At 36.2% G+C, this 15747-nt stretch overlaps 1 protein-coding gene across 1 annotated transcript in view; it reads left to right on the top strand.

Annotated features, from left to right (window-relative positions):
* Window positions 1-382: 382 nt before the first annotated feature.
* The window catches only part of LOC144441260 (uncharacterized), a 30961-nt gene continuing 15596 nt past the window's right edge, over window positions 383-15747 (top strand). Inside the window, exons 1-13 of the mRNA XM_078130820.1 lie at window positions 383-445; window positions 2120-2498; window positions 3162-3229; window positions 3647-3809; window positions 4891-5058; window positions 6341-6463; window positions 7248-7415; window positions 7624-7785; window positions 8484-8606; window positions 10630-10797; window positions 11643-11804; window positions 12605-12727; window positions 14125-14289. Coding sequence (XP_077986946.1) covers window positions 383-445; window positions 2120-2498; window positions 3162-3229; window positions 3647-3809; window positions 4891-5058; window positions 6341-6463; window positions 7248-7415; window positions 7624-7785; window positions 8484-8606; window positions 10630-10797; window positions 11643-11804; window positions 12605-12727; window positions 14125-14289 — 2035 coding nt within the window. The remainder of the gene's footprint in view (window positions 446-2119; window positions 2499-3161; window positions 3230-3646; window positions 3810-4890; window positions 5059-6340; window positions 6464-7247; window positions 7416-7623; window positions 7786-8483; window positions 8607-10629; window positions 10798-11642; window positions 11805-12604; window positions 12728-14124; window positions 14290-15747) is intronic.

The following is a 15747-nucleotide window of genomic DNA, read 5'->3' as shown; positions in this document are numbered from 1 at the left end:
GGAAGAGTGTGTGGGCAAAGCGTACTTTACCTATCAAGCCCACCAGGAAATCTCGAGATAAAATGTATGGCTTCAGTCATTTTGTGATTATACAGTTGACCTTCTGTGAGAAATTGTCGTTTTTAGCGAAGGCAGAGAGTGACAGTCGTAAATCATATTCATAGTTATTGATCTATTAGTAACCTATTAGCTTTCCAAAGATCAATTTCGACACCTACAATGAATTCTTTGTGATATTTGTTTTTGTATATTCAACACAATTCTTCCTGTCTTGAACATTAGGACATGGTAAATGGTTACCGCTGCCAATGTCCTGATGTCTTTTCGGGAACCCACTGTGAAATCTTGGCGATTAGACCATGTGAGAGCGCACCATGCCAAAATGGCGGACGATGCCTTGAAAATGGACCCCTTTTTCACTGTCAATGTGTCCCAGGATTCGCAGGTACACGACATAATTCATCAAATAAACTAAGGTTGAACAACCAAGATGTGAGTTGTGTGCATAGCGTCCACCTTCAGAGAGTCCTTGAGCCATTCGACAAATACACATGATTGTGTTTACTAGAAATGTGGGATTTTACAAGAATGTCAGCAGCCATGTTGAATATTTCTGAATCATGCACATATCTGTAAATACTCGAGGGGACTCTAAGGCTAATAACTAGGCCCCAGGGAACACTCATGTCAAATTTTGTGCTTAAATTCGCCGTGCAAGGATAACCACCTCACTATTAAAGACGTCTGCACAATGTATTTAAGGCCTCTATCTCAGCTCTATAGGATTGTATGACAGTAAATTCGACCTATTTTGGCACAGGTAAAGTCGTGACTCGTACAATCCTTCAATACGACATGTCGGTCGGGCGAGCAAGCGAAGGCGAGAAAGGTTTAATAAAGTAAAAATTAACCCATATATTCCGTTCATCATACAAGGGGGATCCTTTACCATGTGATTATACATCACAAAAGTGAACAAAGAAGATGCAGAGGTATATGTAAATATAATGTATGTATTTATAGTTGTCAAGATAGGTCTGAAAACATAGAAGGAGTATACTACAGAGGTGTAGCTTACAAAGCATGCCCTCTTTTACAAAACGAAGTATGACAGCTTTGGTGTTCATGGAGTCTACAATTAGTAGTTGGTAAAGTTCCTTATATTGAATTTACTCTTCGCAATTATAATCCACTTCAATCTGTACTATTTATTGCCAGGTAATATATGTCAATTAAACATTAACGAGTGTGAATCTAATCCCTGTCAACATGCTGGGCGATGTCTGGTAAGTTAGTCATTTCTGATATACTATCATTATTTATTTTCAAATTTTATCATTAATCATGTAATTGGGGTGTTATAATATTTAGCTGTTATGAATACATAGCATTAAGACATGAACACGTAGATATTTCAATTGTGAACTTACTACTCCATTGCCAATTTACAAATAAAAGACGCCTATGAGTATGTGCGACTCGTTAGACATGAATTTTATAATTTTAATTATAACACATCATTTGCATACAGCCTTTAGTGATTGGCTTAAGCCAAGTCACATGGTATGGAATAGTGACACATAGATGAACTAGTGACCCATAGTGATCTTATTTTCCATACTGAGGAAAATATTCGTGTTATGTTTTCCCTAGGGCACTATTACAGTAGCACTGTGACAGGAGTCCTGTCGGTGCTTTGCTTTGAATCTGGAAAGATTACATGATCTGTTAACGTTATAAAACAATGTCTGGCCTTATTCGGGCACTACTAAATGTCATATTACCCCTCGTCCTGTTCTGTAACAAGTATTTCCACCAGCTTTCAGCATAACAACCCTCGGGTAATAAAAGTCGGCTAGTGTCCTCATAGCCAAGCAACAAGTGTATATAAGAAGTCTAGACTACTAACCTTACTATCTTTGTGTGTATTCAAATATAATAACAAAAAACTGTAAGATTACACCATATTGTAAGATTTATTATAAATTTCATAACTATACCCTCTGTAGATTAACAACGAAGGTATTACACACTTGCAGCAAGTGATATCGTGTAATTCATTGTTCCATTACAGCAATTAAACGAAAGAAAGTAACCGAATGATTTTTTATCGTTGTAGGATTTGGTGAATAGTTACAGTTGCCAGTGTCAAGAAGGGTACATTGGTAGTCATTGTGATGTTGTACGACCATGTGTTAGTAGTCCTTGTCAAAATGGTGGTCGGTGTCATGAAGATGGGCCCCGATATATTTGTCAGTGCCAAGAAGGATATGCTGGTATTCACTGTGAAATTGTGAGACCGTGTACTGGTAGTCCATGTCAAAATGGTGGACTGTGTATTGAAGAAGGATTTCGGTTCCTTTGTCAGTGCCGAGAGGGGTTTGCTGGTACCCATTGTGAAATTCCTAGACCATGTGTTAGTAATCCATGTCAAAATGGTGGACGATGTCAAGAAGATGGACCCCGATTCGTTTGCCAGTGTGTTCCCGGATTTACAGGTACACATACACTATCCAAAACATGATAGGAACTACCCCAAAATGACGTATCAGCACAAGAATAAGGCGTCATAGACGGTTTAGCCTCAGTAGGCCAAGACATTACAAAATATTTTCGACGATATACTTTGTTGCAAAAATCGTGCGGTTGGTCGTATCTGAACAACCAGCAAGATTAGTATATTATTCAGTGGAAGCCTATAAACACAAACTCTTTGACAAATTGTGTGAATTCACTAACTGTCACATGTTATCGTCTGGGAAGACAAAAATTGAAATGCAAGTTACATTATTGGCATGACCTACTATGAGAAGAATATATGTTTGTTACAATCTCAGAAAACTAGATAGAGATACAATGATTTGGCAATGATCTAATGGTAGAGTGTGCAAAAGGAAGAAATGTTGGTTGTATTTTTAGCACACCAGATTTAGAAAGTTGTTAGTAAGATTTTGGTAGATAACAATTCGTTTTCAAGTCATCATTTTATTTCAGGTTGACTGGCTTCAATTGCACATTTTGAAGATCCGGTGGGTACTGTAAGTGTCCAGCTGCGTTGACTAGTTTGATATACTATAACGTTTCCTTGATATCTGAGAATGAAATCTAAGACTTGTATAACTTCAATTTGCCACATTGAATATTGATATTTTTTCTTCAAGGGAAATTTTGTGAACTCAACATCGATGAATGTAAGTCAGGTCCCTGTGCAAATGGCGGACAGTGTCAGGTGAGATCTGAATATTGTCATCAGTATTAACAATATACTCACACATTGCTATCGATATTCACAACAGTCTCAGCTGTTGGGATACACTGCATAACTCTTTGTTTGAACAAAAAAGAATTATTTTCCATGACCCCGGGATGTTTTTTGCTGCGACAACTTAGATAATCTCAAAAGCAATCAACTCTTGAGAATATGTACGTACAAATACACACATAGCAATTGGACCCAAGAGTCTGACGATTCGGACGTGGTTTGTTTGTTTTTTGTAACCAAAATTCCGAGCGCACTTGATTTGTGACAAGCTTGTAAATCCTCGTCCCCATTAGGTTAAAGAATAGGAACCACCTACGTCATCAATGTGACCTTTGGTTTATATGCACTCTAACTTGTACATCATACGTGTTTCTCTATTCCTAGGATATGATCAATGGATATAGGTGTCTTTGTATGGATGGCTTTAGTGGTCAGAACTGTGCAGCCTTAACTCTAAGGCCATGTGTCAGTGGACCATGTGAAAATGGTGGAAGGTGTACAGAAGATGGAGCTAATTTCAAATGCCAGTGTCCTCCAGGATTTGAAGGTGATATTTTGTTTAATTCATAGACTATATCGAATTAGCTTATCTTGCCTGGTATATAACATCTATATTCACCTAGTGACAATTTCAGATTTTTAAATCACATTATTGTATGATCCAGTCTTATCAAAATCAATCCGATTATGTACAAATAAATCAGATATTTCTTTCTGAATCAAATTAACCAAATCCAATCCAATCCAACCACACCCAACCCAAACACATGAAATCTTCACTATTCAGTTGATGAAATCTACTGTAATTAAATCAAATTAAGTCAAATCAGGTCACGTCAATACCAATCTTTCCAAGAAAACCCAAATCAAGACCCATCCAATCAAAACTAATCTGCAACTAAACGGCTTAATCAAATTAAGGCCCATCCAATAAAATTAATACCGAATTCAGGACTATTCTATTTAATTTAAATTAATCTAATCTTATCTAATCTTATCTCAAATAACCCAATCCACCCAAATGAGCAACTTTGGATTGTTTAAGCTAAATGAACAATTTAAATTACTGTAGGTGAACAGTGCAACAACCAGGTGCAGCCAATGGGTAAACTTGTGGTTTTCATTAATTATATGTGGTTTCAGACCAAAATGATGTTTTCAATAGAATTGTCCCAAAAATATTGTGGGGAGGGTGTTTAGCTGTTCTTATGTGCCCTCCCATTACTGGTGAAAAATATCTGCCCTCCCTCCCTCCCTCCCTTCCATTGGGTTGTACATTGCCTGCCAGCCCACTGCCCACCCAATACTGTGAATGATTTACCTACTTCCCACCAGGAAAGCATGTTTGCTTTCCACTATACCAACAATTCATAGTATAACAGCACTTATGCACCTCCCCCATAATTTCATTTTCCCCTCCCACTGTATAAAAATCAGGACTTCCCTGCCATAATTCTTCCTTGTTTGCTCCCCTCCCACTACCGATTGAAAAAAAGTTGCCCGTCCACTGAAAAATTGCATAAGAATAGCTTTTTGCAAGAACATCTTCGTTGACCGCACCTTAACAACATATGAATACCATGTTTAGATAGTTTGTTATAACAAGTAAATATTTCTGTCCCTTCTAGGTGAAAGATGTCGAATTAATATCAATGAATGTGACTCAGGTCCATGCAAAAATGGCGGATCTTGTACTGATGGTATCAATAGGTATAACTGTGTCTGTCAAGAAGGGTTTACGGGTACATTTTGTCAAGAAATCGTCAACCTGTGTCTGCCTGAACCATGCCAAAACGGTGAGTACATGATGTAACATACTTACCTTTGCTTCAAGTTAGTGGGAGAGTGTCGTTTCTAATTTGACATGACATTGAGATGATGGCGACTTCAGGTCAAAGGTTACATGCCTCGTTTTGGACATTGGTTATTTAGCCATGAGGGCGACAACTTTTATTCTCAATGTAAATAATTTTAAAGTGATGGACCGATCGGTCAGCTGAAGAGAAAACAATATAACGCAGTACGTTTTAACTCCAATAAAGGTCAGAAGGACTGCCTGGCAAAGTACTATCATTTGAATTTGAATTATTGAAAGTCCCGAATTTCAATGATGAGCGATAGTTGTTTGCGCTTGTGGTGGCGCCATCATACCATAGGTAATGTTGTAATTTTTTCTGACTCGTATTTTCCTCTAGACTGTATGATACGTCGTGTCGTTCCGCCCTCAACGACCTCCCCTCTCCCGACGAACGATGTGTGTGGGCGCCCCACCACGGCGTACCTTACAGAGTAACCCCACCCTCTCTCTCTCTCTCTCTCTCTCTCTCTCTCTCTCTCTCTCTCTCTCTCTCTCTCTCTCTCTCTCTCTCTCTCTCTCTCTCTCTCTCTCTCTCTCTCTCTCTCTCTCTCTCTCTCTCTCTCTCTCTCTCTCTCTCTCTCTCTCTCTCTCTCTCTCTCTCTCTCTCTCTCTCTCTCAGGAGGAACGTGCATTACAACAAGGACACCGGATGTCACCTATGTGTGCATATGTCAATTGGGATACACCGGTAGAATTTGTGATGTCATAGCCGATCCATGTGTACTAGAGCCTTGCCAAAATGGTGCATTGTGTCTTTCACGTGGTGACCAATATTTCTGTCAGTGCCCTACAGGTATGCTACTAAAATATATATACAACGAGGTGCACGAGCACTGAGTTGAATTGTATGTCCTACTAATACCACGGGTTTTTTTACGGTGATGGCATAATGATATTCAGTAAATTTAATTACAGCTCTTGGTGGTATGTAATTTGAAAGTCAACACACAAAGTTGTGATAAAAGCGAATTTCTCACCATTGGAAGAGAACTTCTCTGCCACTGCGGTATAGAGCACTGTCTTATAGCAGATTGATACTCACCGAGTTATATATATATATATATATATATATATATATATATATATATATATATATATATATATATATATATATATATATATATATATATATATATATATATATATATATACCGACAAGAAAGGTATATTTATTAATCATTTTGTATATTGACATCTTCAATTTTCAATATCCTCTATAGGATTTGAGGGCAGACATTGTGAAAGTGACTTCGATGAATGTGGTAATAGTCCATGTCGTAATGGCGGTCTTTGCCAAAACCAGTTTGGGAGCTTCAACTGTATTTGTCCGGCAGGCTTAGGTGGTAAGTAATCATGGTGTGGTGTCAGACTAGTGCTAATGATATAGTAATAATAACCACAACATTTCATCTCTTCCCTTAAAACAGCTTCAACCTTATTCTTGTTATTATACACTTATTGCCTGGTTTTTAGAACACTAGTAGACATCTATTACCCCAAGGGCTCTTATGTAGCAACCATACAAGGCTGAAAGCCAAGGGAAATACACATGTACTTGCTATATAACAGCACGAAAGGCAATATGACGTCTGCATGTGCCCAAACAAGGCCAGACAATAAGTTTTTTATATGTCACTCTCAGGCATGCATTCTTTCCAGAATCGAAGCAAATGACCGATAGGACTCCAGTGCTACTTTTACAGTAATAGTACCCTAGGGAAAACAGTAAACTATTATTGCCCTCTGTATGCAAACTGAGGTCACTATGGGTAAATAGTTCATACTACATGACACGGTCTAAACCAATCACTGAAAGTTGTATGAAAATGATTCGTCATTAATAATATCATGACTATGAAACAGATGTTTTCGAGTTCTACTCCAAATATCGTCTGATATAACAACTGTTTGTGAACTGTAAATGTGAATATTGTGTATCGCATTAGTCACAAGTGATTCATTACGTTGCAAATATAATTTTTGTTTCATGCGTCATGTCGCCTATGACAAGAAAGGTTGTACATATGACACATCTGGCCAATATGTTCACTATATAGTGAATGTAAACATGTAAATGTATTCTTTCATCCATTCTTTCCTAATTCTGAATCCTTTGCATTGTTCTAGGTTTGAGATGTGAGACAAATATTCAGGAATGTGAATCTAATCCTTGTCAAAATGGTGGCATTTGTAGAGATGGATTTAATCGTTATGACTGTCTGTGTACACCAGGATTTGGTGGCTTTAATTGTGAGACAAACATTGATGAATGTGTTTCTGTACCCTGTAAGAATGGTGAGTGTTACATCATACATTACTTTATACAAAAGAAAACACCTAGGTTACTAAAATACACTTATTGCCTGGCTATGAGGGCACTAGTAGACTTATTTCAATATGAACAAAATACCAATGTCACCACCATCTAAAACATAAAGTTACAGACTATGTTCCTTTAAACGAAAGATGTCACAAGTTTACATGTAAAGTTTCTCTTACGCAGGTGCAACATGCACAGACGGCATTAACAACGTTACATGTAGTTGCAGACCAGGTTTTACTGGTGAATACTGTGAACTGAGACAAGTGTGTTTCGGCGATCCATGTATAAATGGTGGTATCTGCCATGAAGATGGTGAAGATTATGACTGTGAATGTTTGCCAGGTAAGCTAATTTCAATATGGGTGAGTACATAGGATAACTTCTGAGGTATAGTATTTTCACAGAAATAAACAATCCAAATGTCGTAAAGGATATGTACTCCATTTGAACTTATTCATTCTGTTTGGCTGACATCTTTTAAAGTGGCCATATGGATGAGAAATTGATTTATTTGAATTTTTAATTGATAAAAGAACTCTACTCTGGTTTTGTGAAATGAGTAAAAATTGTTACTTGAGGGTATGTCATGTTACTTGCAATTGGAGAAAGATGAGTATCATATCTTACTTGGATACAAGTGTAATGTCACAGTCACTGCCATAGATGTTAACGCACTATTAGAAGTTCATGATCACCGTGACCTTCAATGTTTCAACCTAAAACTTATCATTTTCATTATAGTCATTAGACCGACAGGTATATTGTCTCACTTTTCATATACATCTCCATCGTACAAATGATAACGGTTTTAAGTTCGTTGCTAGCTTGGTATTCGTAACGTTTGACTGAACATACTTTTTGTTTTGAAAGAAATTTTATGGAGACTATATGATGGAAATTACTATAATTTGATTTAGTGATTCATATATGTATCATGCTTTTTAACAAAATATTAATTATTTTGAATGAAAAGTTATGGAGACGATATCATAACAACCACTTGATTCAAAGCTGTTAGTGCTTTCTTCATCTCTTGTAAGGATATTCTGGACAGCGATGTGAAATCGATGTAAATGAGTGCCAAAGCAGTCCATGTCAACATGGTGCACGTTGCTTTGATCAAATAGATGGATATACATGTATCTGTGCTCCAGGGTTCGATGGTAAGTTATTATTTCTATCAGAACTCAAATCTCCTACTTCAAAAGATTAATCCCTTAAAAAAAGATCAGTATTTGTCTCCCCAACTGGTGCACGTGTCGTAAATGACGTCCACATTCGTGTACCCATATATAAGTTGAACGATTAGCCGGATTTACTGAGATAAAACATTTGATTAAAAAGCAAATCGTAGGCGTGTTGTGTTCAGGTGTTGTGCAAACTTTACCCTGATCAGGTGCATATATTGTGGAAACTGTCAAATTAAATAACATAGTTCATAGACGACAAAAATAAATGTCAGGTTGAGGAATGCATGGCAATGTCAGTGATTTCCTGAAGCCCTCATTGAAAATGATTAATTTACAGAACTAAAACATCAAATCAAAAGGTCAATATTCTATTGGAAAACCAGTGTCAACTATAGATGAATTGTTTTATCTATCAAATATAATTATCATTTATAAGTACATTGTAGTAGTAAAGATTGAACTGGGTAACTATACTATGGATAAAATTTGCGTACTTTGGTGGAGAAATGCATAATGACATGCATCATGAACCCGTGTGATAAAATAAACCTACAACCCTTTAAGCTTATATATCTAATTATGGAACTAGTACAGAAACAATCATTTGATTACAAAGCATTGTACTCCTGCTGATATGACATTTTACACTATTTGATACTTACATTTGTTCGACACAGTCTTATTGTCGCGAAAGGGGGAGGGGGCGGGTAGCACGTTAAGTTTCATCCATGTGTGTTTACACCTATAGATATACATAAACATATCTGTGACAAGAACAACTTGGTTTTATTTCACTTTTTACAAAGGCGATATGATTACAAAATCACCAAATATTTAAGTATTTCTTGTAATCTCAAATTGTGTGTCATGTCGAAGTATAGGCCGATGTCGATCTCATTAAAATCTGATGTGGTGAACTTGGTACGATTTCTTTATTTACTCTCTTTCCTACGTCCTACATCTGACACAATACCATAGGAGTTTACGTTAAACTCCCGAGCGCTGAGTCGATTGTAATTTACTCAACCATTGAGAACACGTATTTACGCCAAAACATTCACTACGTCTTATTCTAATCAGTTTGAGGCCGATGTCATCTGTACTTTGGTTCACAAGGTGACACTTTATATGAACATGGACTTACAGCATACTAGGTAATAATATATATAGACTCTTTAATGATGTTATCATACATAATACATACCGTCTCCGATTCTGCCACATGACTTTTAAATTTTTAAAAAGCGTGAAAATGACTACTGCCATATTATTACTGTTTTGGCCTTGAGCTGCAATGCATGTATGTTGACTTCAACAGATGTAACACACGTCTTTATCAAGTATTGATGCCAATTCATATTCTAAACCAGTCGATGATTAAAATTTCAGTTTGCCACGAATCACGAAGAGTGTCACTTTATCCAAAATGACCGACTCAGTAACTATCATTAATTTTGACGTTTTTCCTTTCTTTATCTTTTGAACAAGGTGTATGGCAATTATCATGGGAGGGATATATGATTTTTTTTACGTATTGGGGATATTTAATCACACATATATATGTATACAATTCTCTTAATATTTGTCAAATATTACACACACACACACACACACACACACACACACACACACACACACACATACACACACACACATACACACACAAAAACAAACACACAAACGCACAAATACACAAACACAAACACAAACACAAACACAAACACAAACACAAACACAAACACAAACACACACATACACACACAAACAAACACACAAACACACAAACGCACAAACACACAAACAAACACAAACACAAACACACACACACACACACACACACACACACATTATGTATATAATGCATAATCATGTTTGACGTGTGTGTATCTGTGTATCTGGCTGGCTGTCTCTAACGCAATGAAACATAAACAATTTTAATGTTGTTAAATATATATCACAGTCATACACACTCATTTATATATTTATTACATTACAGGTATACACTGTGAGATCAATCTAAATGAATGTCAATCATCCCCGTGCCTGAATGGCGGAACTTGTCGCGATGGTTATAATCGTTATGACTGCGCATGCCCAGCAGGATTTGCAGGACCGAATTGTGAAATCGACATAGATGAGTGTTCGTCCCGTCCATGTCGAAATGGTAGGTATGGCAACAATGAAACAATGGAACGGTCATATACTTTCTTGCAAATAACATTTCTAATAATAAAATTTACGTGTCTAACACTAACGACACTGTTCTTTATCTGCCGACCTATCAAACTCCTATAATTTGTTGTCTTCAAAACTATCAAATTATCAATTATACTATCATTTATAAAGATTCCCCTATATAAAGTAGTATAAAGAGTAACTTGGTTTATAATTTAACAGAATACGCCAGTCATTATGGAGATGATATGCATGCAAATTGTTTTGGTTGGAGAACCTCATAAGTATTGCAACTGCTTATACACGAAATACATAGGTGACAAAATCCTTGATACTGACCTGAATTTCAGACACTGACTTAAATTTTGAAAACATTTTCTAGTCAAGAACTAGAATTACTGTATATATCTGATACATTTTGCTTATATGTGGTCTGAAATTATCGATGGCATTGTGTGGTCTAAAATTATCGATAGCGTTGTGTGGTCTGAAATTATCGATAGCGTTGTGTGGTCTGAAATTATCGATAGCGTTGTGTGGTCTGAAATTATCAATAGCTTCTCTCATCGAAAAGTTTCATCTAAATAGAATCACTCACTTTTTTATCATACTCAGATCCTATCCTAATATAAGTCAAGTCGGTTTGTTTCATTTTTTTTACAAAACATATCTTTGATTCAATGCCTGCTGCAATGACAGTTCTATATTTTCGCAGAATGTTGCAAAAAATGATAAAATCTTACCTATTAGAAGCTGCTGCATGCTGACCAGGTACTGAAAAACTGTCTCGTGTTAACTATAAATTACATGTCATTTTCCTTATTTTATATGCAGGCGCAGTGTGCACCGACTCGGTGAATGCAGTGATCTGCGCATGTAAGCCAGGCTACAGTGGGGCATTCTGTGAGCTGAAAGACGTGTGCTATGGAAATTCTTGTAAGAACGGGGCTGAATGTTACCGTTACAAAGACAGCTATGCGTGTGAATGCATTCCAGGTATATAATTGTATAAGCCAGGCATTAGGGTCATGATGCCTCGCGATGTAATGGAAATAGAATACATCTGCAAAAAATGGGATATCGTTCAGAACTGGCTGAAAATGTTTCAACTAATTTCTTTCTAGAGTAGACTACCTTTTATAGTGAACCGTGTATGTTACTGTCCTTCACATATTGCAGAGTATATGACTAATGTGTTATATTACACTATGACACAGCTGGCAAATGTATATCGAAAGGCTACTAGACTTAGCTGTTAAATATGAAAGACTGTGGAAACGAGTTACGCCTCATCATTAAATATGAATAATATTACTAGTATGTCCTTGTAATCAGTAGTTACGTTACATATTTTTAACATTAATGTGCAACTAGATCTGTCTATTCTTCCAAGATACCGCCATGGATAGGATAACACTGTTAGTCACTATTTCTTTGTTCTGCATTCAACAATGATAAGACGGCTTTAAAAGTGCGACTATGACACAAATGTAAGGACGTTTTTATCTGGAACAATATTACCTCAACAAAGACGGAAATGCGAAACAAAAAAAATATAAAATGAACAAATACGGAAGTGTCTGACCTAATTTACATTACGCTTATTGCCGTGTCGATACTTCTTGTGAATTGCAGGTGTATAGAAATAGTTTTCTTTAGATCAAACAAAAAGGTTCTTTCTCTTAGTGAAAATGTTATTTTATGGTCTCAGATATTGTGGTATATAGTGAGTGTTTAGAAATAGTGTTTTTGGCAAGAATGACCCAAATTTATTTCAATTTTGTGTTTCAACAAAGGTTACGGAGGAATACATTGTGAATTAGAAATAAATGAATGTGACAATGGTCCCTGTCGACATGGTGGTACTTGTCTGGATCAACTTAATGGCTATACTTGTGTTTGTGTGAATGGTTACACAGGTGAGTTTCTGTCAAACATTATCATTTTACACATACGTTCACGTGAGTACTTTCGTTGACAGGCGGTTGCACATTAACATGATGTTGCAAACGAATTCCAAATGAACTAGAAACATGCATTAGATAATCAAGAATTTGCAAAGTAATATTGCAAAAGGTCTTCTGTGCAGCATACCCTCTTGAATATCTTTAAATGTTCTAATATAATATATAGTCATAGACTATTTGTTGACGCTGCAGCAGTAATGGTCTTCAATTCCCTCCAGAATATACAGATCTCCGTAACCATCAGTTTACATAGAACATGAAGTATATCCGATGTCTATTATCACATCTCTTGGTTTCATGCACAAGTATTTATCCATGATAGAGTTGATAATATTGAGCTATAATCTCTTACTGGGTTCTTAACTATTTGCAGACTGTAAACATTAGTACCTGAATGTGTGTACTTTGTAAAGAAGGTCGTGTCAATTACTTGGAATGAACACTCAAGGCACAAAACATTGTTGTATTTTATTTCAGTTGTATAACATTATTTAAGATAAAAATATTGAATACTACAGCTGAAAAAAATGATCACTATCACTATCCAAATACTCGTCTCCCTCCCACCAAAATTGTGTACCAAACTTCCTAATGCTAACTTTTTGAGAATCATTCCATTAAATGGACTTCACCACAAAAGTTCAACTGGTTAATATGTACGTGTACTATGTCATTTGATTTAAATTCAGGAACCGATTGTGAGGACGACATTATAGAATGCATTTCAAACCCATGCCAAAACGGTGGTACGTGTCTGGATGGAGTCTCCCGATACGATTGTAGATGTCCACCTGGGTTCGAAGGAACTCACTGTCAGACAAACATTGATGAATGCATCCTATGGTCCTCGCCTTGTCAACATGGTCAGTTTATAACCTTTCTATAAAAATCATAATATCAACTGTAAATAAATCATTCAAGTCACACCAATCTTCTAAATCTTCTAAACATAGCCAACCTTCATACACAAGTTCTCTTCTACTTTTGAGGTGTGGAAATGTTAGCTTCAATATAATATGTAAATTCAGGTGTGAAGGTACTTGTCAGTTATGTACATCTAACTGTCCACCTTCTATGATGATGTCAATGTAGATTGGTGGAATTACCAAACTTTATCAAAAGAAGAAACCAAACCACTTTGATGTTAATCTTATCATATTATCTGAATCTTTAGAGCAGTGTATAGAAACTGGAATTTTTCAAATGATTATTAGATAGTTTATATGACAAGTATAAGATTAGTGCTTTGATAATCATATCACTAATTTTATTTTTGAGACGTAGATATGATCAACTGTAATCATCAGAAAGGTCAAAGCTTCTTCACAAACTATTACTTTCTATTCAAGGTGGAACATGCAAAGACTCCGTCAACAATGTAATCTGTCAATGTTTTGAGGGATACAATGGCTTGTTTTGTGAAAAAAACATCAACGAATGTGAGTCTAACCCTTGCCAAAATGGCGGCCAATGTTTAGATCTTGTTGCCAGTTACGCCTGTATATGTCAGTTGGGTAAGTATTTCCTCTAAATATTGGCTAGTTTAGAAAGATGACTTGGCGTCTGCATGTCGCAGCATGCCCACATACATGTTTTATAAATCGTATTGTAATTTGTACCACATAACAGTATATTTTTTCCATACATACACATACTCAGAATTGGATATACATAGTAGTAGTAGTAGAATCATTTATTATAGTGACATGAGGTAAACAGACTACCGCAAAAAACAAAACAATTTACATTACACAACCTCCCAGCCAAATAGGCTTATATGTCACCTAAAGTGAAATAAAACATAATTAGAACAGATTGAGGAGCTTTTTTACAATAATGAAAATATCATTTACAAGGCAAAAATAAGAGTTATGAATTAATGTACAAGTTGTCCCTTCTCCTTAAAAATGCTTTCTCAATAAATCTGGTCATTTTCCGCACTTTTCTTGCTACCAAGTACCTTAGTTTTTCGTTTTCAGGTAAGTCAGTGTACTCATCTCCAAAATCAAAAAAGGAAACCCGAAGGTCATTGTAAAAACTACAGTGCAAAAGAAAATGAACTTCATTTTCGACGACATCGTCATGGCAGAGGGTGCAAACTCTTTCAGATATCGGTTCCCCTCTGAATCGTCCAGTTTCTATACGAAGGGGCAATACACCTGATCTGAACTGAGCCATGAAAGAACGTTGACTTCGTGATAAATTCATGGACACATAGGGTTCAACACCGTAACTAGTTTTGAAAATTCTATATGTTCTTAATTTTGGTTTATGATGCACCGTTTCTGACCAAGCTTGCTCTAAATTAATTCTTAGTTTACGTTCTACATTTTTTAGATCAATTGGCAACAGAAAATCAGTTTCAGTATCTATATTTAAATCATCAAATATAGTGCCTAATTCTGAAGACCAGTTAGAATTTCCGAGACTAAAATCCCACAAAAATATTTTCTTGGTCAGCCTATTTTCATCAAGTTGAAGTAAGTGATTCCAGTATCTAATCATCGAAATGTGTCTACGAACTCTACACGAATGCCAACCAGTATCGCCAGTCAATGCATGTATTGGGGTAAACCTATTAACACCGAGAAAATATCGCAAGGCTCGGTTTTGTATCGTATCACATCTTTCATGTTTTCCAAAACCCCAAACCGCTGAACAGTAATCAAGTATAGGGGATACACATGAATCAAAAAGCTTGGAATAGCTACTAAAACCCATATTCTTAAGTACTTTAAACTTCGAGTTTACAGCACCAAGGGCTCTACTGGCAGAATCCGCAAGACTAGATGATGTAATCGAAAAATCCAAGTGTTCATTCAGTGTTACTCCTAGGTACTTATATTGATCTACATAATGCAAAATATTTCTACCAATATGAAATTCAAAATCACTTCTTACATGACTCTTTTTACGAAAATGAACCACTTTCGATTTTACATCATTTACAGATAACCTCCACTTACAGCACC

The sequence above is a fragment of the Glandiceps talaboti genome, chromosome 10 (genome assembly GCF_964340395.1).
Source record: "Glandiceps talaboti chromosome 10, keGlaTala1.1, whole genome shotgun sequence".
In the NCBI taxonomy this organism is placed as follows: domain Eukaryota; kingdom Metazoa; phylum Hemichordata; class Enteropneusta; family Spengelidae; genus Glandiceps; species Glandiceps talaboti.
This window is presented reverse-complemented; position numbering and strand designations above follow the sequence as displayed.